This window comes from Neoarius graeffei, chromosome 5, assembly GCF_027579695.1.
Source record: "Neoarius graeffei isolate fNeoGra1 chromosome 5, fNeoGra1.pri, whole genome shotgun sequence".
Classification (NCBI taxonomy): domain Eukaryota; kingdom Metazoa; phylum Chordata; class Actinopteri; order Siluriformes; family Ariidae; genus Neoarius; species Neoarius graeffei.
The window spans coordinates 20,513,479-20,535,571 of NC_083573.1; the positions used below are offsets into that span (position 1 = coordinate 20,513,479).

At 42.7% G+C, this 22,093-nt stretch overlaps 1 protein-coding gene across 1 annotated transcript in view; it reads right to left on the reverse strand.

The window, feature by feature from the left end:
- Window positions 1-1,403: 1,403 nt before the first annotated feature.
- riok3 (RIO kinase 3 (yeast)) overlaps window positions 1,404-22,093 on the reverse strand; it is a 149,491-nt gene continuing 128,801 nt past the window's right edge. Inside the window, exons 10-13 of the mRNA XM_060921405.1 lie at window positions 3,013-3,093; window positions 2,822-2,911; window positions 2,558-2,665; window positions 1,404-2,039 (exon numbers count right to left, since the gene is read on the reverse strand). Coding sequence (XP_060777388.1) covers window positions 1,926-2,039; window positions 2,558-2,665; window positions 2,822-2,911; window positions 3,013-3,093 — 393 coding nt within the window. The 3' untranslated portion in view covers window positions 1,404-1,925. The remainder of the gene's footprint in view (window positions 2,040-2,557; window positions 2,666-2,821; window positions 2,912-3,012; window positions 3,094-22,093) is intronic.

The following is a 22,093-nucleotide window of genomic DNA, read 5'->3' on the forward strand; positions in this document are numbered from 1 at the left end:
CCAGGGTGTACCCCGCCTTTCGCCCAGCTTGCCTGCGACCCTGTAGAACAGGATAAAGCGGCTAGAGATGATGAGATGAGACATGTTGTCTTTGTACCATTTTCAAATGTTTTCCATGATTTTCAAGTCATCACATTCTGTTTTTATTTGTGTTTTACACAGCATCACAACTTTTTTGGATTTGGGGTTGTTGTAGTTTGCCCTTATTATTACTTGGAATTCTTCTGGAGTGGTCTTCTTTGATTCACTTTTAAGGATAAGTCTTAAAATCCCTCCTAAAAACAGCAATTTATTTTGTTTCATAATAAAAACATTTGGTGAATGTGTAAGTACATGAACAAAGCCTGGATTATATTTGACTCCTTTGTGGAATACCCCCACTCTTAGTTCCACAGTACAGAAAAAAAAATTATTGCGTTTAAAACCACCCATCAGTGTTGCTAATCTAATACGACAGCATATTTTCCCTTTATTCAAAAGTTGACCTTTATCCACTGCCAGCTACCACTTGCTTGTATGTATTAGTCTAAGTAAACTTAAGTTAAACTCGTCACTTAACCATACAAAAAGATATAGTTAATAATATTTTAGTAGCTTAAAACAAGTAGTCAAAAAGTCAGTGATATGGTCCTATTATGGAGAATGATTGACATGGAAGATCAGGTTTGCTAATATTAACATTAAGAGTCAAGTTTCACAATACTTGTACATCAGTATTTAAAAAGGTATACAATATTTGACTACTTTTATTCATCACTGAAAGTTATTTTTCTAATATATTGAGTAAACAACTGAGAATTCTGTTGGACCAATGCAGCACTACTGGAGTTTTTCACCTGGAAATAAGTTTAATGTTCACAACAGGAATAGTCCTGGAGCTTTTTGATCACACCTCTTAATATTACTAATCATGGTCTGAGGTGTGTTTGAAGAATTGAAATCAAATTAAGTGTCTCACTGAAAGTTATTTTTCTAATATATTGAGTAAACAACTGAGAATTCTGTTGGACCAATGCAGCACTACTGGAGTTTTTCACCTGGAAATAAGTTTAATGTTCACAACAGGAATAGTCCTGGAGCTTTTTGATCACACCTCTTAATATTACTAATCATGGTCTGAGGTGTGTTTGAAGAATTGAAATCAAATTAAGTGTCTCAATAATTGATACATGATGCCCTTATTACACTAAAAGGCTCTTTGTGTTGAACGGTCAGGAAGTTATTTATTTATTTAAAAATAAACTTCCAAGCAGATACTTAAAGATTCAAGAAATTACCAATTTTTAACAGTTGGATGAAATGCTTCATGAATCTTCATCGTGCCATCACTAATTATAGCTGCATACAGCATAGATAAGATAGTAACCTTATAGTAGCACATTTAAATATTTGAGTAAATCACATTTTATCAACCAATTTCAGCTTTTATTTTTCTCCATGAGTTTTAAAAGATCACATGAACCCAGCATAGAGCTCACACATTGAACCCAGCATTTAAAATAAAGCCACAAAAATCAGATCCATCAACACATCAAGCCTCTTCAGCACAGACCAAATGCTTTAAATAAGCATTCAATCCATGCTAACTGGTATTTTATGTAGAGAGAGAAATGACACCATGCCATATTTACTAATTTGTATGTATGTTATTCTGTGCCAGTATTAGCTCATATTGCAACACTGATCAAGAACAGGTTGTGCTCAAATGGCAGATTTGATGATGCCTTGTACTAAATACTGCTGATATAGCCTATTAATACATCATTTATTTGCTATTTTAAGCAATCCACCAAAAGGTGGTGGGTAAAGATTGGTGTCTTAGATCCTAGTCAGCAAAAATTGCTGCGTAATGCACTCAAACATCCTCCCATTTTACCCCTCTCAACTTGTGATTTGACCTGACTTTTCTGGATGTTATCTTATTGTTAATCATCCTCATTTAACAAGGGTGGGCCATCCTCATAAGTATCCTCATCGGTACAGGCTTTCTTGCTCCGCTTTTGGACATGGTCCTCCTTCATCTTCTCCAGTTCCTGAATCTGTATGGACAGGAGCAAACATTGAACAATCAAGAATTATGATGCTGTAATTTCTAGTGAACACACAAACGTCTGAGTAGGCAGTGCATACAGCTCCATTATGTTAAATCCTATGTAATGTGCAATCAAAGTGAGACTCCTTCCATAAATTTAGGATGCAAACTAAATTTTTATGCTGTGAAACTACTATTTAACACTGATGGTGGGTTTGAAATCTGCTAGAAGATTTTTGCCAGAGTCCCACTCTGACTTGCATGATATCTGGGCAAGAACAATGACCAAATTTAGCATGGGTACTGCACAGTTCATAAGGCAATGCAGATAGTGACTAAAATTCAGCATTAGAATAAAATGGAAGCTTTTTTCCCCTAAATCTCTCAATTCCATATGGATTGATCTAAGAAATGTTAGTCTACACCAAAAACAGTAGTTCAGTACTGTTTTAAAGTAGACTTAAAAAAAAAAAAAAAAGATATTAAAAGCTCATGTTTTAACCATTTTAATCATTGCACACTTACCTGGGCCAAGAAATCTGCCTCACTGTCACTGCTGATTTTCAGTCCAGACACGGTGTTAAAGAGATCATACACATTCATAGCTTCGGTTACGCCAGCTTTCTGGAAAAACTTATGAGGAAAAATGCATGTGGATAAAATTACTGCAATTTACCATTGTGAAAGCCCAAGCTAAGTCCATTAAGAATGCTGTAAAAGTTCTGTTGACCTTCTACTTGTAAATATAAAAACTAACTGGCCACTATAACAATGTAGGGAGACACTTACTGAGGTTACATTCCTGCAGTCCTGGGATAGAAACTCCAGACCATGAGGGTGAGCTGGCTCAACGGACTGGCTCACATCAATTAACCACACCTATAGAAGAATTATACTAATACTAATCATTTACAACAATTAAATAAAGCATTTTAAATTGACAGAATTTGAACGTAAAATTACTTTGGAAATTTCCCCACCTGTCCATTATGCCAGAGCATATTATATTCACTCAGGTCAGCATGAACAAGGTTACACTGTTGAAACAGCTGCTGCATCATCTATGGAGAAACAGAAGTCAACTACAGTGCTCTATGAATATTTTTCCTGGGTATTTTATTTACAAGTATTCTGAACAAATGCTTCATCTTGGAATATCACCACCCATACTTTGAATAAAAGGCCACCTTTTATTTTTGGTCCACATAAGCAAAGGAATGGAACCAATGACCTTAATTTAAATCTTATGGACAGCATAACTTCAAGAAGTCTGGAATATTTTTAATTAAGGAAAAAAAGAGCCAGGTGTGTTTGGTCCTATAGTTGAAGATGCAAAAATGACCTAGAACAATGAAGGACGACATATGTAACCATTGTTATGTGATTAATTTCATTTGGAACAAACAAGATTTCCTGTGTGTTCATTCCCTTGCTGAGTATCAAGAGTAAACCATCACCTTTTCCCATGATTACATGTGGGTAGCATATTAAAAAGGTCCCTGTTATGTCACGCTTAACATCTAGCCATTTTACTTGGGTGATTAAGGTATGGAATGACCTTTACACATGTAACCTATTCTATTTCCTTATGATCCAGACTGTCAACGGTGTTTCTTTCAAAACTTGTAAAGACTGCACATCATGAGGATAATGCGTGATAGTTCACTCCCAAGAGAATAAATGGACAGCACTTAGAAAGTGCTAATATTATTCTTTACTGAGAATGAGAATCACTCGAAGCTCTCATACCGTTCTCTATGGAGTCTAAGGGAACTCTAAATGCTGATTCTGTTCTCTATTGAGACAGAGAACACCACAGAAGTTGATGAGAGACTTCTGTTGTTGCAATTTCCCCAGAAGAAAGTGTGTGCTGGGAGAATACTGTAAGGTGCCCGCACATCCCCTTTTCACTACTACAACCCCGATTCCAAAAAAGTTGGGACAAAGTACAAATTGTAAATAAAAACGGAATGCAATAATTTACAAATCTCAAAAACTGATATTGTATTCACAGTAGAACATAGACAACATATCAAATGTCAAAAGTGAGACATTTTGAAATTTCATGCCAAATATTGGCTCGTTTGAAATTCCATGACAGCAACACATCTCAAAAAAGTTGGGACGGGGCAATAAGAGGCTGGAAAAGTTAAAGGTACAAAAAAGGAACAGCTGGAGGACCAAATTGCAACTCATTAGGTCAATTGGCAATAGGTCATTAACATGACTGGGTATAAAAAGAGCATCTTGGAGTGGCAGCGGCTCTCAGAAGTAAAGATGGGAAGAGGATCACCAATCCCCCTAATTCTGCGCCGACAAATAGTGGAGCAATATCAAAAAGGAGTTCGACAGTGTAAAATTGCAAAGAGTTTGAACATATCATCTACAGTGCATAATATCATCAAAAGATTCAGAGAATCTGGAAAGAATCTCTGTGTGTAAGGGTCAAGGCCGGAAAACCATACTGGGTGCCCGTGATCTTCGGGCCCTTAGATGGCACTGCATCACATACAGGCATGCTTCTGTATTGGAAAATCACAAAATGGGCTCAGGAATATTTTTAGAAAACATTATCTGTGAACACAATTCACCGTGCCATCCGCCGTTGCCAGTTAAAACTCTATAGTTCAAAGAAGAAGCCGTATCTAAACATGATTCAGAAGCGTAGACGTCTTCTCTGAGCCAAGGCTCATTTAAAATGGACTGTGGCAAAGTGGAAAACTGTTCTGTGGTCAGACGAATCAAAATTTGAAGTTCTTTATGGAAATCAGGCAAGGCAAGGGAAGGCAAGGCAAGTTTATTTATATAGCACATTTCATACACAATGGCAGTTCAATGTGCTTTACAGAAGTAAAAACAAAAACAGTAAACAATAGAGAAATAAAATTACATCTTTATTCTAAAATAATTAATTAAAAGAATTAAAAGAATTAAAAGAAAATAATAAGAATTAAACAATAGTAGAAATAAAATATTAAAATGCCAAAAAGAAAAAGAAAAAGGAGAAAAAAAGAAACTAGCAGAATAAAATAGAATAAAGTTAAAGTAAATTTAAAACATGCAGAGAAAGTAAAGATTATAAAAAATGTTAAAATATTAATTATTTAACAGAAAGCATCTGAAAACAGCTTGGTCTTTAACCTAGATTTGAAGCTGCCAACAGCAGGAGCATTTTTAATGTCCTCTGGCAGTTGGTTCCATAGCTGTACTGCATAGTAGCTAAAAGCTGCTTCACCACACTTTGTTTTAACAACTGGTTTTAATAGTAAATTTTTCTGTTGCGATCTGGTAGATCTGATTGGGTTAGGCCGCTGCAACATATCAGAGAGGTAATTGGGCCCTGTACCATTTAGAGATTTGTACACCAGCAGCAATACTTTAAAAAGTCAATTCTGTAGCTTACTGGAAGCCAGTGAAGGGACCTTAGAATTGGACGCCGTGTCATTCGGACTAAAGAGGAGAAGGACGACCCAAGTTATCAGCGCTCAGTTCTGAAGATGCAGGCTTCTGAACTGTTCAGAAGCCTGCATCTCTGATGGTATGGGGTTGCATTAGTGCGTGTGGCATGGGCAGCTTACACATCTGGAAAGACACCATCAATGCTGAAAGGTATATCCAGGTTCTAGAGCAACATATGCTCCCATCCAGATGACGTCTCTTTCAGGGAAGACCTTACATTTTCCAACATGACAATGCCAAACCACATACTGCATCAATTACAGCATCATGGCTGCGTAGAAGAAGGGTCCGGGTACACTGGCCAGCCTGCAGTCCAGATCTTTCACTCATAGAAAACATTTGGCGCATCATAAAACAGAAGATACGACAAAAAAGACCCAAGACAATTGAACAACTAGAATCCTACATTAGACAAGAATGGGTTAACATTCCTATCCCTAAACTTGAGCAACTTGTCTCCTCAGTCCCCAGCTCACGCTAGCCGCTTGCACGTCTGCAAATTGCGAAGTTTTATTCCAATTTGCGAAAAGAAAATCATCTATATTCACATTTTATGCGAAAGTCATTTAAAGTTTAAGCAAAATCCATCAAACAATTGCGATTTCTCAAGATAAACAGTACCTTTCATGTCCATCTTCGATGTTTTGATTTATAACCAACGCCCCCGAGTTTCGAAGCTTCTTATTGGCGGTCGCAAATTATGTCTTCCAATAGCATCGGACCTTACATATAAAATGATCAATTTCCGAGTTGCACTGATAATGTTGGCAATTCTCGCTCATTAGTGAACAAGATTATAGCGAGGTTTGTTTAAAATAAATTATCCGACTTTACGTATGACAAAAACTTATCTAAAAAGTGAGAGAACATATTAGAATATTCTGTTAGCTTTCTCAGTTAGGGATAAAAACACGATATAACCATTCTAAAGATGTATTTTCTACATAATATCAACCCTGACAGAACTTTGGAAAAACTCACAGATGAACCAGGATATATCGACCAAGTGTTGTTTTCAGAGCGTTTTGACACACATGGTTCAAAGTTTTGACTGCGTTTCATTTGAGAAATTAATGGTGAATATCATTATATTTGGGTTATGAGATTAATTTATAAGAAACAACCATTGATTTTAACTCCCTGAGCTCCCTTCATCCTACCCATAAAGACACCCCCCTCCCCCTAAACACACACACACGGATCCCAATTATACACACACACACACACACACACACACACACACACACACACACACACACAATCCCAATTATACACACACACAATCACACATCTCAATAATGAAAACACACACACACACACACGGCAGTACCAGTGGTTGAGATGTTAAAATAGAATTTTGAAAAAAATAAAATAAAAAATAAAATAATTATATTAGCAAGGCCAGCCTTGGTCAAGTCAGACACTGATGTTGGCCAGGTCCGACACTGATGTTGGCCAGGCCAACTTGGCCAGTTCAAATTTATACATGACCTTGGGTTATCATGGACCTCTAAATGGCCTCTAACTCCCAAACCATGGCAGATGAAGCTTAAGTTTGTATGAGCAGTTAATATGAAATCAGCATTTTCCTGAACATAGCATACATGACCTCGGGGAACCTTGAAAGGTCAGACTCGAGGTCGCTCAACTTGAATTGCCTATAATTCCCAAACCATGGCAGATAGAGCTCAAATTTGTATAGGCCACTAATATAAAGTGATATAATCACCTTTCCATTGAACATAGTTTATATGACTGTAAGGTTGCTCAACCTTGAATATTGTATACTCCCTAAACCATGGCAGACAGAGTTCAAGTTTGTGTGATCAGCTAATATAAAGCCGTATATCAGCTCTCAAATATGCTCTAGTTTGGCTAATGCATTTCACATCTTTCAGGCCAGTCTGAGTAGTCCTTGCAAGATGCGAGTTGATGAATTCTCCACAGCCCTCATTCCCCCAGATTCGCCCTGTCCAAATGTCAAAAACAGCAATCCGAGAGCGATCCAAACACTTGGTGATGGGAACTGCCTGTTCAACAGCCTGTCCCTGTCTATAAAAGGTACTACCTATCACAGTAGATGGTATAAATTAAAAAAAAGCTCACATCTCGTGTAACACTGAGCTGTGGTTAATTAAATGCGGGTAAAATCTGTATTAATGATAATAGGCCACAAGACAATTATTCCTAAATATACTGGTTATGGACCATATTACACATTAACAGTGAACATGTTCAAGTTTTCAAAGCTCAGATTTTCTGAACACTGGCCCAAAGAAATGTGCTGCCATCTTGTAGTACTCTTATACAACAGGTTTATGTGATTATTCTGCTTTGTCAGTATAACTACTGACAAAGCAGAATTCAAGAATAAATAAGCATGCTATGAACATAAATCAAGAACATGGAAAGACAAAGGCAGGAAACAAGCTTGCAAACACTATTGAAACACCAACAAACTACAATAACAATTCATTTTTCAATATTATGTCAGTGCAAGAAACATTTAGAAGTATAACATATCTTGCTAAAAAAATTACTTTGCTAAAAAGAAAATTGTTCTTTTAGCATTTCTTGCTAAGCAAAATTGCAAATTGCTAAAGAAAAATTTGAGTCTTTAGCACTTTTCGCTAAAACAATTTGGGTCCTAGAGTGAGCACAGCCAGACATTTACAGACTGTTGTAAAGAGAAAAGTGGTAAACATGGCCTTGTCCCAACTTTTTTGAGATGTGTTGTTGTCATGAAATTTAAAAATCACCTAATATTTCTCTTTAATTAATACATTTTCTCAGTTTAAACATTTGATATGTCATCTATGTTCTATTCTGAATAAAATATGGAATTTTGAAACTTCCACATCATTGCATTCCGTTTTTATTTACAATTTGTCCCAACTTTTTTGGAATCAGGGTTGTACGAACACATTGCTCTGTGATATGGCTAAGAGGTGCTGATCATTCAGCAAACACTGAAATGGTCTACAGTGCAACATTCTTAGATTTACTGCTGCAGTTGCAAATACTAGCATCCCAGACAAGTGTACTTTAAAATTTATGTAAAGCTGCTTTGCAAAAATGTCTATTGCTAAAAGCACTATACAAAGAAAAATTGAATTGTGTGTAGCACATCTACACATGGGTGTAGATGTGACCTCTCAAAAGTTCATTACTGCATCTATAATTGAGATAGCTTACATTAAGATGGCATAACATGCAAGTCAAGCTTCATGCCAATGAAATTAAGAATCTGTTCAAGCCCATTATAAAAATACTATACTACCAAAAATATTTTGTATGATCTCAGGATAACCTACCACCACCTGGTTCAAACGTGGACTTTTGGACAATGTATCAAAGATCCTAACCAATCTGGCTTCAAAGTGACCTTGTGGCCATAACCAAGAAGCTTCATGCTACTAGATCAGCCCAACCAGTCATCAGTTGTCATCCTCCTTGACTTTTCAACAGCCTTTGACATGGTCAATCACAAGACTCTCCTGTTCATCCTCATGAGTCTTGGAATTTGAGACACAGCATGGCAATGGTTTGCATCTTACCTGGATGGACAAATCATACCAGATGACATGGAGGGTGTCCACATCTGCTCATCTCATCTCATCTCATTATCTCTAGCCGCTTTATCCTTCTACAGGGTCGCAGGCAAGCTGGAGCCTATCCCAGCTGACTATGGGCGAAAGGCGGGGTACACCCTGGACAAGTCGCCAGGTCATCACAGGGCTGACACATAGACACAGACAACCATTCACACTCACATTCACACCTACAGTCAATTTAGAGTCACCAGTTAACCTAACCTGCATGTCTTTGGACTGTGGGGGAAACCGGAGCACCCGGAGGAAACCCACGCGGACACGGGGAGAACATGCAAACTCCACACAGAAAGGCCCTCGCCGGCCCCAGGGCTCGAACCCAGGACCTTCTTGCTGTGAGGCGACAGCGCTAACCACTACACCACCGTGCCGCCGTCCACATCTGCTACATGAAAATTATCCACTGGTGTCCTACAAGACTCAAGTGTTGGGTTGTCTTTTGTTCTTCCTCTATACCCACTCCCTTGAGGTCATATCTTCACATGGGCTTTCATACTACTGCTATGCTGATAACACTCACCTCTCAGCAAAACTGAACTGCTGTTCATCCCAGGTGATTCAGATCTCACCTTTGGTCCATGCAATATTTGCATGCAATTTTGGGGTAATTGTGGACAATCAATTGTCCTTTTTCTTTAGCACTGCACATCTTACATGCTCATATCAATTTCTCCTTTACAACATTAAAAGGATCCATCAATTTCTATCTACACAGGCCACTCGGGTGCTTGTTCAGTCCCTTGCCATTTCGAAACCAGATGACTGCAACTCACTCTTGGCAGGTCTGCCCCTGAGCATCATTCGACCTCTGCAACAGATCCAGAATGCAGCTGCATGACTTGTTTTAAACCTTTCGAAGTTTTCCTACACCACCCCATTGCTATACTCCCTCCACTTCATGTAGGTGATCACATCAGCTTTAAAACACTGATATTTGCCTACAAAGGCAAAAATGGACCAACATCCACCTACCTGAAAGTACTTATTACACCCTGGACCACTCAATCCTCTAGCACTGCTTGACTGGTCCCACCATGTCACAGGGTATAAGGAAGGCATTCATAGACACTGTTCTGGCATCTAGTTGGTAGAATGAACTTCCCCTAGATGTTCAAAGAGCCGAGTCACTGGCTGTTCTCAAACATCTAAAAGACTTACTTCTTCCTTAAGTACTTAAATTACTACTTTAATTAAACATAAAATCGTGTTGTCTGTCTGCTTTTCGTACTATATTACCTCCCCAACAGTTTTTAGATTGATAGTCTTCTTAGTCTTTGACCTAGTGAACCACTGTCAGGATGTCTGTATTGACAGACTTCAAAGTACTTCTACAAGTCGCTCTGGATAAAGGTGTCTGTCAAATACTATAACTATATGTAGGGATCATGCGCCATTTTGTGTCCAAGAACTACAACTCCCAGCCAACTTCCGCGTGATCACGTCACGCTGGGCGGGACCATTCACTCACAGCTCCTCCTGCACGACCCATCTTCTTCCCAAAAAGAGTTGGAAATCAGCCATCTTCCTCTTTTGCGTCTGAACTCCGTAGGGGACAGACCAGATAAAGAGATTCACCATCGGACCGTCCGAAACACGCTCCAACGCGATTTCCTCTCTGTGTCTGCTCCTGATCACAGCAGATACCGGAAACACGCGAGCTTCAACTCAAACGAGTTAAAAACCGGTTTTTCCTCCATTTTCTTTTAAGCGCGCGCCACTGCAAGTGAAAGCAGTTTACTGAGTTTTAAAGAAGAATGGCGGGTTCCACTTCTTTAGACTCGTGCACAGAGTTTTTCTCCTCACGAACTGCGAAGCTTCTCCAAAGAACCTCTCCAGGCTCCTGTGAACATCTGATTCGTCAGAGATTCTCCGCTTTCTACAGAAAGGCGAGACTTTTGAATTAAGGCTGGCACTGGGCAAAATAATATTAGTCTAGTCAGTAATTAATTCACTAAGTGTGAAGTTATATTCAGGAATAAGTGTGCACACTATTATTTTTGATTCTCTATTATTTGGTACTATTGATTTAAATTGGTTAATCAATAAGCTCTTGCATGCTCTCTCTCTCCCTCTTCCTTAACATTCTAATTCATTACTCACACGTATCCGGGTTTCACACGTTTTAGCTAGCAAGAGAGCTAAATTCCTTTGTTCTACAAAAGGAAACACGTGTCGACCCCTCCTCCTCTCATTTGTTCTCATCAGGAGGCCGGTATTTCAGCTTTAGATAATATCCTAAGTCCTAAGTTTAATTCAACCTTGATAGTAATTCTCCTGTTTACATTTAAAGCCATATAAACTACAGATGACTGTTTGAATGTATTTTAATCATTAATTTCTGGTTTTTGACACACACAGTTCACTAGGCCTAGCTTTTCTTTGTCTAGTTAGCATACAAAGCTAATCACCACTAGGCCTAGCCTCTTTGTCTGTAAGCCACAAAGCTAAACACGTGGCCTTAGGCCACGACCACATGGTGTCTAGTGTAGCCATATAGACCCTTTTCACGTGACGTCACGACAAACGCGGCCGCCATTTTGGACATGAACTACCAGTAGTCTACCACAGCCAACAACGAGGAACGACGGCGAAGCATCGAAAGGAATATAGCCATCAAAGAAAGTTTTTACTTTCAGCAAGACTTCCATCATGCCATTATATTGTTGTGCACCTGGATGTAGTAGCCATCAACACACAAGGCAAGATTTATCATTTTATCGGATCCCGACAGATGCTGACCGACGGAGAAGATGGATGGTCTCTAAAATATTGGCAAAATTATGTTTATTGACATAGCAAGCGTGTGTAACGGGAAGCATTTGCATATCCGGTGTTGTGTTTACATCAAAGATAAAATAAACCGATATGACAATGACTGCTGCTGCCAGGTTGGGGACACAAACTAGTAGAAAGGAAGTGTGCCAACAGACTTCCTTTGTGGTCAATTCTGCTTTAAGGTAAGATGCATTTAATTATTCGTCTGCTGTGGGTTTGGAATCGGTAGCCTGACCGATTCGTTCATGTTTGTGGTGCCATTTGTTTGTTGACGCGTGTTGAAATGGAAGATTGGTTGTTGACATGATTTCCAGTGATGCTTTGGTGCTGCTGTGGATCAGATGTGTTGAGTAGCCTGAATGTTTTTTTTTTTTTCTTGCATGTGGTATCATTGTTGACGCGAGGTTGTTTTTTGAACATGCCAATACGGACACGATTTTCCCTGATGAGTTATGACTTCAGACGCGATGCGTGTGTGGAGGTGTGGAGTCCGCGTGATATGTGCGTAAGATAGGCTTCTCATGTGTTTGGAGATCCGCGCTCTGAGACAAGCGCAAGCACCCCACCCCACCCCCCAAGGGAAAAAAAGGGACCCCCCGAAAATACTGGCATAGTTCGAACACTGGGTTGGAGAAAGTAATGGCAAATAGTGAGTGCACAAAACATAGAAGGTAAACTGTACACAGCGCCAGGGCAGTGTGATGGTCTGTCTACTTTTAGGTTGTGTTGGCTTATCAATGAACACACTCGTCACTTGACGAGTTTCACGTCTTTACGATGGATACTTAAATGTGTGTTAGGTATTATTGTTGCAGTCTAAGCAGTCATTGTAGCAGCTAGATGAGCAAGAACCGAAAGGGTCTGTGCCATAAACCGTTATTTCTTCATGTCCAAAATGGCGGTCGCGTTTATGAAGGTCACGTGAGTGAAAAGGGTCTATAGCTAATCACTCGGCTACACCACCCACACACACACACACACACACACACACACACACACACACACACAGAGACCTACTCTGCTATAAAGATTTCATTCTGTTGCCATTCAATTATTAAATTCTTATTTTTCCCTTTTTTTATTAATTTCCTTTTTATTTTATAATAAACTCCATTATTATTGAAATTGTGTGGTGTCTATCTGCTGTTCTAAATACTTTTGAAGGAGCCCACATCGCAAAAGAACTCTTAAGGTGTATGAATAATTAGATGCAGTTTGGTAAGTGATAAATTTGAATTATCAAATTTTGAACGATTCTTCAATTGATTCTTTAAACGATTCACTAAATGATTCACTTGATTCACTAAATGATTCACTTGATTCACTGAATGACTCACTGGATGATTCATTTAAATGATTCACTTCAACCAATTCAATGAGACTGATTCTATGGTATGATTCAATTCAAATGAGTCAAATTAAACAATTCAATAGGATTGATTCATTTTAACTATTAACCTTCAAATTTAATGAGACTGATTTCATGTAATTATTAAAGATTGATCACTTATCCAATCTTGAATACACAAAATCATTAATTACACCTACATAATTGGTGCCCCGTGTGAGGAGATTGGTTTGTCGACTTCTTGAGTATTGTTACAGCAGATCCAGCTACCAGTGGATTCAGCACTGCTACGGTATATCCCCAGGTGTGTTAAAACGGTTAACAGGAGTGTGATAACCATATCACAAATTCTAACAACCTGTTGATAATTTAGGATAAGAGAACATCTCCAAACAAATAAACTTTGTTAATTAATTAATTACATAGTTAATATTAATTAATCCTAATTGATTAATAATTAACTCATTGATTGGGTAATTAACCAATCTAAATAAAATGGCATCCCCTCGTGCCTCAGAGACTGAAAACAACGGCCAAGACGTGTCTCTTTTTGAGGTCATCGCAGACCTCATTCACTGCTCTGACTCCGATAGGGCAACCATTAGGGGCATGAGTAGGCATGATTGCCAAGCTAACATAATCAACTCAATAGCACAAATGAGAGATCCAAAGAGAACAACAATCAGTGTCCAAGATGCACTAGGTAAACTATTCCTGTTACACTTCCAGAATACTGATCAACAGATCAGATCCCTGCACGGAGAGGTTGACAGGCTGACCATCAGCAACGCTGAGCTGACAGCTGAGGTCAATGATTTATCTAGGGAGCGCAGCCTCTTGAAGGACTCCCTCGATGAGTGCGCCGAAAGGCTAGAGAAAGCCGAGAAAGGCGCCAGAAGGGCTGCCAAGGAACAGAACCCCAAAGAAGGGTGCGAGGGGCGCGAGAGACCCCCAACTATGCGTCAAAGTTTAGAGCGGGAAGAGGCGTCCGAACTGGACACCGAGGATTACCTGGTCAAGCACCAGGCGCCCCGCCAACCTCCATCAACTCGCTACACGACTCCGTCGTCATCTAGCCAGGGTGGAGTCGCCCTGCGCTCATCCCGAGCCCAGGCCCGTAGCACACCTGGGTCAGTGCGCTACAGCTTCCCTGATCTGCCTTCGGGTGAATCAGACTACGACTCTCGTGTGGAACGGGAGCAATTCCAGAGTAGCTCAGATAGTGAGCACTCGGGAGAGCGAAGGGGGTCGCGTAAAGACGCGCACCAAGCCCTCCGCATACGGCAAATTGACCTACTTGCCAAAGATATCGAGCGATTCGATCCTGATAATAAAAGAACCCACGTAAATGATTATTTACGGGAAATTGACCGGTGCCTGATGGACCTACCGAGAGCCACAATGCGAGAGAAGCTGAAACTGGTCTGGAAGACCTCCAGTAGCAGCGTCCGTGCCTTTTTAGAGACACTACCACCAGACGTTCGCGATAGTTATTCGAAACATCGCAATTACATGAGAGAAGAATATGCGCCGTACACGGATGAAACCTCTGCAACGTTGTGTGCAATACAAATCAGGCAGAAACGGACTGAGGCACCTTGTGAGTATTATAGACGGCTACGTAGCACCTACTTCCAGGGTAGCAACGCACCAGGTTTAGAAGATGATAGGGGTTTCAAATCCCTCTTCTTACATAACCTCCACCCAAGCGTGCGGAATCAAGTCACACTGATGTGTCGGCAAAATGCTACTCGATGAAGGAAACTAGGCAACTAGCCCAAATGACCTGGGAGACCATCATCAAACCCACAAAAGGGAATGAGGATAATCCCAGAGTCCTTAGCCTCCAAGGTGAGGACAAGCCCCCGCTAACCTTAGGAGGTGAAGCACCGAAAGGGGGACCCACCTGGAAAACTCCTGGTCCAGCCCGATCCTTGCCGAGCCATCACCAAGGCGAGTGGGAGAATCGGCCAGGAGAGACCGATGGAAAGGTCATAGTGACTATGGCAACCACCCATCATGTAAAAAGGGTCATAAGGAACAAAGCGGTTGGCAGCAAGACCGTCATCCCCGCTCTGGCTAGAGATGGCAGGAGCGTTCCGACCATAACACTAAACATAGAGGTAGAAATGAACAACACAATGACTCGGACCAACCTGACGAGTCCCACTCAGAACTGGACTCTTTAAAGGCCTGCTTGGCTGAATTTAGGAAACTGTTACAGGAACAGTCAAATTCCTCAACCGGTAAAACCAAAGAGCCCAAGAAAAAAATGACAAAAGCTACCCACTGGCATGACTAGGCCAGGAACCACGAGTAGATCTCATGAAAGGGGGAGGAGATCCCTCTGAAACAGCAGGCGAGGGTCAGGATGTAGGGCCCTCCCTGGTGGCGAAGGCAAACACACAAAATTCACCTCTCACGTGCACTACAGTCTTCACCACCATCTCTGACACACAGCTCTCACAAGGCGACCCAATCCCAACCAAGCCCTGCAATATAAACTTAGTCAGCTTTACACAAATCAAAATCCCACAGTCGTTGGATCCCACAAAACATGCACAAACTCGTTGCAATGAGATTAGTGCGAACACTGATCAACCAAGTGCCACGCGAGATCAAATTTCTGATGAACTTCAGTTCATGTCTTTGCACACTGAGTCCGGTGTCGAAACATCCGACATCGCGACTCCCCCTAGTGGCCACAATTCTTTGAAAAACCTCCCTCTATTCATCGATTCAGACACAGACACCCATTTCACTGCTGGTGTAATGGCTGCGCTGTGGAACGTTAGGCGTCGAGGCGAAATTCCATATCGCGTACCACCCTCAATCCTCTGGTCAGGTTGAGCGAGCCAATCAAACCATTGTGAGCACGCTGCAGAAGTATGTCACCCCCCATGGTAAAGATTGGGATGTGAAACTTCCCTTGGTGCTAAGGGCCATCAGGTCCACCCCTCATCGCACCACTGGAGTCACACCTTTTGAGATGATGACTGGGCGAGAAATGGTTCTCCCGCATCTCCTATACAAACCAGAGGACATGAGCGTCGCAACTGCATACACCGCACATCAATATGTCAGCGACCTACGACGCTACCTACAGTCAACCTTTACAGGTGCCCAAAAGAATCTCGATTCAAGTGTAGAACACAAAGCCTACTATGCCCGAATCTCAGAGAAGTTCCTACCATCCTGGTCGAGACCTTTCAATCGTGGGAAAACCGTTCCCCGTCGTGTATCACATTAGGACACCCCGACCTAATCAAACGCTCTCATATCGATGGGTCCATAATAATCGAAGCAAACTTTTTGAACAGTCCTCACTCCAAAAGGGGGTGGACGATAGCTAGGCCCATCCTGTCTACTTAGCTTGTATGCATCACTTATCTTTAAGCGTACACTAACACTCCCGATCACATTTATCAGCCCAATAAAAAAAAAAAAAAACCCTTCTGTACGTTACAGAATGGACTCTCTCGGAATCCTGTGCATCCTCCTCACCCTACAACTGAGTCAGTCAAGTGAGGTGGTGGAGCCTGGCCCCCCAGCTGGCATCATCCTGCAGGAGGCTCCTGGGCTCCTTCTTACAAACTGTTGCATCCACACTCAACGAGTATGCGCCCGGCTAGACCCATGGGCCGTATACCGCAAACACTTCAGGTCACTGATACCTTCGAGCAACGATAATGGACCAAATGGCGAGATATCTAATGTAGTTGTACACGCTAAACGCACCACTACCCACATGCTAGAACAGTTACAGAAATTCATAGTCACCGAGGAAGAACTGAGTGGTAAAACACGTCAGAAAAGGTTCCTCAGGGGTTTAATTATCGGTGCATCTGCCATTGGATCCTTGTTTTCTATTGGTCTCTCTGCAGCCAACACAGTCAGTTTGAATACGCTGAAAAAGGAAGTTAGCATTCTGCAAAAGGAAATGCCAGAGATCCGAGAGAAACTGCTTATCCAACAACACGAGCTGCAGGGCTTAGGCAGATCCCTGCAGGGAACTATACTAACCGTTAACCTGCATACTGATCTAATCCATAACACTATGCAGACTGTAGACAAATTGGCCGAAATAATCAAGAACGAGATCAAATGTCAGAGTAGTAAGGGATTTAATGCAAGACCTGCTTAGAGAAGTAGGTGACTCAATCAGTTCCCTGAGTAGTGGCAAGGTCCCATCGTATCTCACACCCCTTAGCTTGGTGAAGAATATACTACAATCCACTACTACTACTAGAGACGTGCATTCCTCGCAAATACACCTGGCATATAGTCTCGGTAGTGCTATCCCCATTTTTGAGAGTCCACAAGATTTCGAGATAGGTTTCATACTAAATCTACCCATCATTGAGAGAAACAACATGTATAGACTCAAGTCTGTCCTCAACGTAGGTTTCTGGAAGGACAATGTCCATATACACATACAAACACCACCCATGGTAGCATACCACGACGACAACCCCTCTGTCTACTTTATTCCCAACCTAGAGATGTGTACTTCCACTAAAGACATCCACTGGGTCTGCCCAAGCAACCCATTTATTAGAGACACTACAGATCGCCTCTGCGGTCTGAGGGCGAAAGCACCAGAACAAAAGTGTGTACAGTGGTGCTTGAAAGTTTGTGAACCCTTTAGAATTTTCTATATTTCTGCATAAATATGACCTAAAACATCATCAGATTTTCACACATGTCTTAAAAGTAGATAAAGAGAACCCAATTAAACAAATGAGACAAAAATATTGTACTTGGTCATTTATTTATTGAGGAAAATAATCCAATATTACATATCTGTGAGTGGCAAAAGTATGTGAACCTTTGCTTTCAGTATCTGGTGTGACCCCCTTGTGCAGCAATAACTGCAGCTAAACGTTTCCAGTAACTGTCGATCAGTCCTGCACCCCGGCTTGGAGGAATTTTAGCCCATTCCTCCATACAGAACAGATTCAGCTCTGGGATGTTGGTGGGTTTCCTCACATGAACTGCTCGCTTCAGGTCCTTCCACATCATTTCCATTGGATTAAGGTCAGGACTTTGACTTGGCCATTCCAAATTCTTTTAACCATTTTTTGGTAGAACGACTTGTGTGCTTAGGGTCATTGTCTTGCTGCATGACCCACCTTCTCTTGAGATTCAGTTCATGGATAGATGTCCTGACATTTTCCTTTAGAATTCGCTGGTATAATTCAGAATTCATTGTTCCATCAATGATGGCAAGCCGTCCTAGCCCAGATGCAGCAAAACAAGCCCAAACCATGATACTACTACCACCATGTTTCACAGATGGGATCAGGTTCTTATGCTGGAATGAAGTGTTTTCATTTCTCCAAAAGTAATGCTTCTCATTTAAACCAAAAAGTTCTATTTTGGTCTCATCCATCCACAAAACATTTTTCCAATAGCCTTCTGGCTTGTCCACATGATCTTTAACAAACTGCAGACAAGCAGCAATGTTCTTTTTGGAGAGCAGTGCCTTTCTCCTTGCAACCCTGCCACGCACACCATTGTTGTTCAGTGTTCTCCTGATGGTGGACTCATGAACATTAACATTAGCCAATTTGAGAGAGGCCTTCAGTTGCTTAAAAGTTACCCTGGGGTCCTTTGTGACCTCACCAACTATTACACGCCTTGCTCTTGGAGTGATCTTTGTTGGTCGACCACTCCTGGGGAGGGTAACAATGGTCTTGAATTTCCTCCATTTGTACACTTTCTGTCTGACTGTGGATTGGTGGAGTCCAAACTCTTTAGAGATGGTTTTGTAACCTTTTCCAGCCTGATGAGCATCAACAACGCTTTTTCTGAGGTCCTCAGAAATCTCCTTTGTTCGTGCCATGATACACTTCCACAAACATGTGTTGTGAAGATCAGACTTTGATAGATCCCTGTTCTTTAAATAAAACAGGGTGCCCACTCACACCTGATTGTCATCTCATTGATTGAAAACACCTGACTCTAATTTCACCTTCAAATTAACTGCTAATCCTAGAGGTTCACATACTTTTGCCACTCACAGATATGTAATATTGGATCATTTTCCTCAATAAATAAATGACCAAGTATAATATTTTTGTCTCATTTGTTTAACTGGGTTCTCTTTATCTACTTTTAGGACTTGTGTGAAAATCTGATGATGTTTTAGGTCATATTTATGCAGAAATATAGAAAATTCTAAAGGGTTCACAAACTTTCAAGCACCACTGTAGGTCAAATGTCCGCAAAGGACGAGGATATGGAAACTAGAGTAGAAAGAGCTGGTAGTCGGTGGGTTGTTAACACTCCAAAAACTGAAATCTTGATGTCATACAACCAGCACAACACAGCCACAAGAATGAAAATCCCAAACCAAACAGTGTTCCTTAGTGTACCACAGGGAGCCACCATTCACATAGGTGACATCACCCTACCAGCCGCTGTTGGGACATGGAATGTCACACCTCCACGCACAGCTTGGGCTCTGGAACCCAGCTCCTCGAGAGGGGCTGGACTTTCCACTTCTCTGGAGTCGCCCGTGGTGAGCGGCGGCGGGCTGGTGTGGGCTTGCTTATAGCTCCCCAGCTCAGCCGCCATGTGTTGGAGTTTACCCCAGTGAACGAGAGGGTCGCCTCTCTGCACCTTCGGATTGGGGAGAGGGCTCTTGCTGTTGTTTGTGCCTACGGGCCAAATAGCAGTATAGAGTATCCGGCCTTCTTGGAGTCCCTGGGAGAGGTACTGAGGGGTGATCAGACTGGGGACGCCATTGTGCTACTGGGGGACTTCAATGCTCACGTGGGCGACGACAGTGACACCTGGAGGGGCGTGATTGGGAGGAACGGCCTCCCCGATCTGAACCCGAGTGGTGTTTTGTTACTGGGCTTCTGTGCTAGTCACGGTTTGTCCATAACAAACACCATGTTCGAGCATAGGGGTGTCCATAAGTGCACGTGGCACCAGGACACCTTAGGTCGGAGGTCGATGATCGACTTTGTAGTCGTTTCATCTGATCTCCGGCCCCATGTCTTGGACACTCGGGTGAAGAGAGGGGCTGAGCTATCAACTGATCACCACCTGGTGGTGAGTTGGATCTGCTGGCGGAGGAGGAAGCTGGACAGACCTGGCAGGCCCAAACGTATGGTGAGGGTCTGCTGGGAACGTCTGGCCGAGCACTCTGTTGGGGAGGTCTTTAACTCCCACCTCCGGGAGAGCTTTTCCCAGCTTCCGAGGGAGGCGGGGGACATTGAGTCTGAGTGGACCATGTTCTCTACCTCCATTGTGGACGCAGCTGTTCGGAGCTGTGGCCGCAAGGTCTCCGGTGCCTGTCGTGGCGGCAATCCCCGAACCCGGTGGTGGACACCGGAAGTAAGGGATGCCGTCAAGCCGAAGAAGGAGTCCTATCGGGCCATGTTGACCTCCGGGACTCCTGAGGCAGCCGACGGGTATCGGCAGGCCAGGCGTGCTGCAGCTCGGGCAGTTGCGGAGGCAAAAACTCGGAAATGGGAGGAGTTCGGGGAGGCCATGGAGAAGGACTATCGGTCGGCCTCGAAGAAATTCTGGCAAACCGTCCAGCGCCTCAGGAGGGGGAAGCAGTACTCTGCCAACACTGTTTACAGTGGGGGTGGGGAGCTGTTGACCTCGACTGGGGACATTGTCGGGTGGTGGAAGGAATACTTTGAGGATCTCCTCAATCCCACCGTCATGTCTTCCATTGAGGAGACTGAGGCTGATGACTCAGAGGTGGACTCGTCCATTACCCAAGCCGAAGTCACTGAGGTGGTTTGCAAGCTCCTCGGTGGCAAGGCACCGGGGGTGGATGAGATCCGCCCTGAGTATCTCAAGTGTCTGGATGTTGTGGGGCTGTCTTGGTTGACACGCCTCTGCAACATCGCGTGGCGGTCGGGGACAGTGCCTCTGGAGTGGCAGACTGGGGTGGTGGTCCCTCTTTTTAAGAAAGGGGACCGGAGAGTGTGCTCCAATTATAGGGGAATCACACTTCTCAGCCTCCCAGGGAAAGTTTACTCCAGGGTACTGGAGAGGAGAATTCGACCAATAGTCGAACCTCGGATCCAGGAGGAACAATGCGGTTTTCGTCCTGGTCGCGGAACACTGGACCAGCTCTATACCCTTCATAGGGTGCTCGAGGGTTCATGGGAGTTTGCCCAACCAGTCCACATGTGCTTTGTGGATCTGGAGAAGGCATTCGACCGTGTCCCCCATGGTATTCTGTGGGGGGTGCTTCGGGAGTATGGGGTTCGGGGCTCTTTGCTAAGGGCTGTCCGGTCCCTGTACGAACGGAGCAGGAGTCTGGTTCGCATTGCCGGCAGTAAGTCAGACCTGTTCCCAGTGCATGTTGGACTCCGGCAGGGCTGCCCTTTGTCACCGGTTCTGTTCATAATTTTTATGGACAGAATTTCTAGGCGCAGCCAGGGGCTGGAGGGAATCCTGTTTGGGAACCACAGGATTTCATCTCTGCTTTTTGCGGATGTTGTTGTCCTGTTGGCTTCTTCAAACCAGGACCTTCAGCATGCACTGGGGCGGTTTGCAGTCGAGTGTGAAGCGGCTGGGATGAGAATCAGCACCTCCAAGTCCGAGGCCATGGTTCTCGACCGGAAAAGGGTGGCTTGCCCTCTCCAGGTTGGTGGAGAAGTCCTGCCTCAAGTGGAGGAGTTTAAGTATCTCGGGATCTTGTTCACGAGTGAGGGAAGGATGGAGCATGAGATCGACAGGCGGATCGGTGCAGCCTCCGCAGTGATGCGGTCGCTTTACCGGTCCGTCGTGGTGAAGAAGGAGCTGAGCCAAAAGGCGAAGCTCTCAATTTACCGGTCGATCTACGTTCCGACTCTCACCTATGGTCATGAGCTTTGGGTAATGACAGAAAGAACA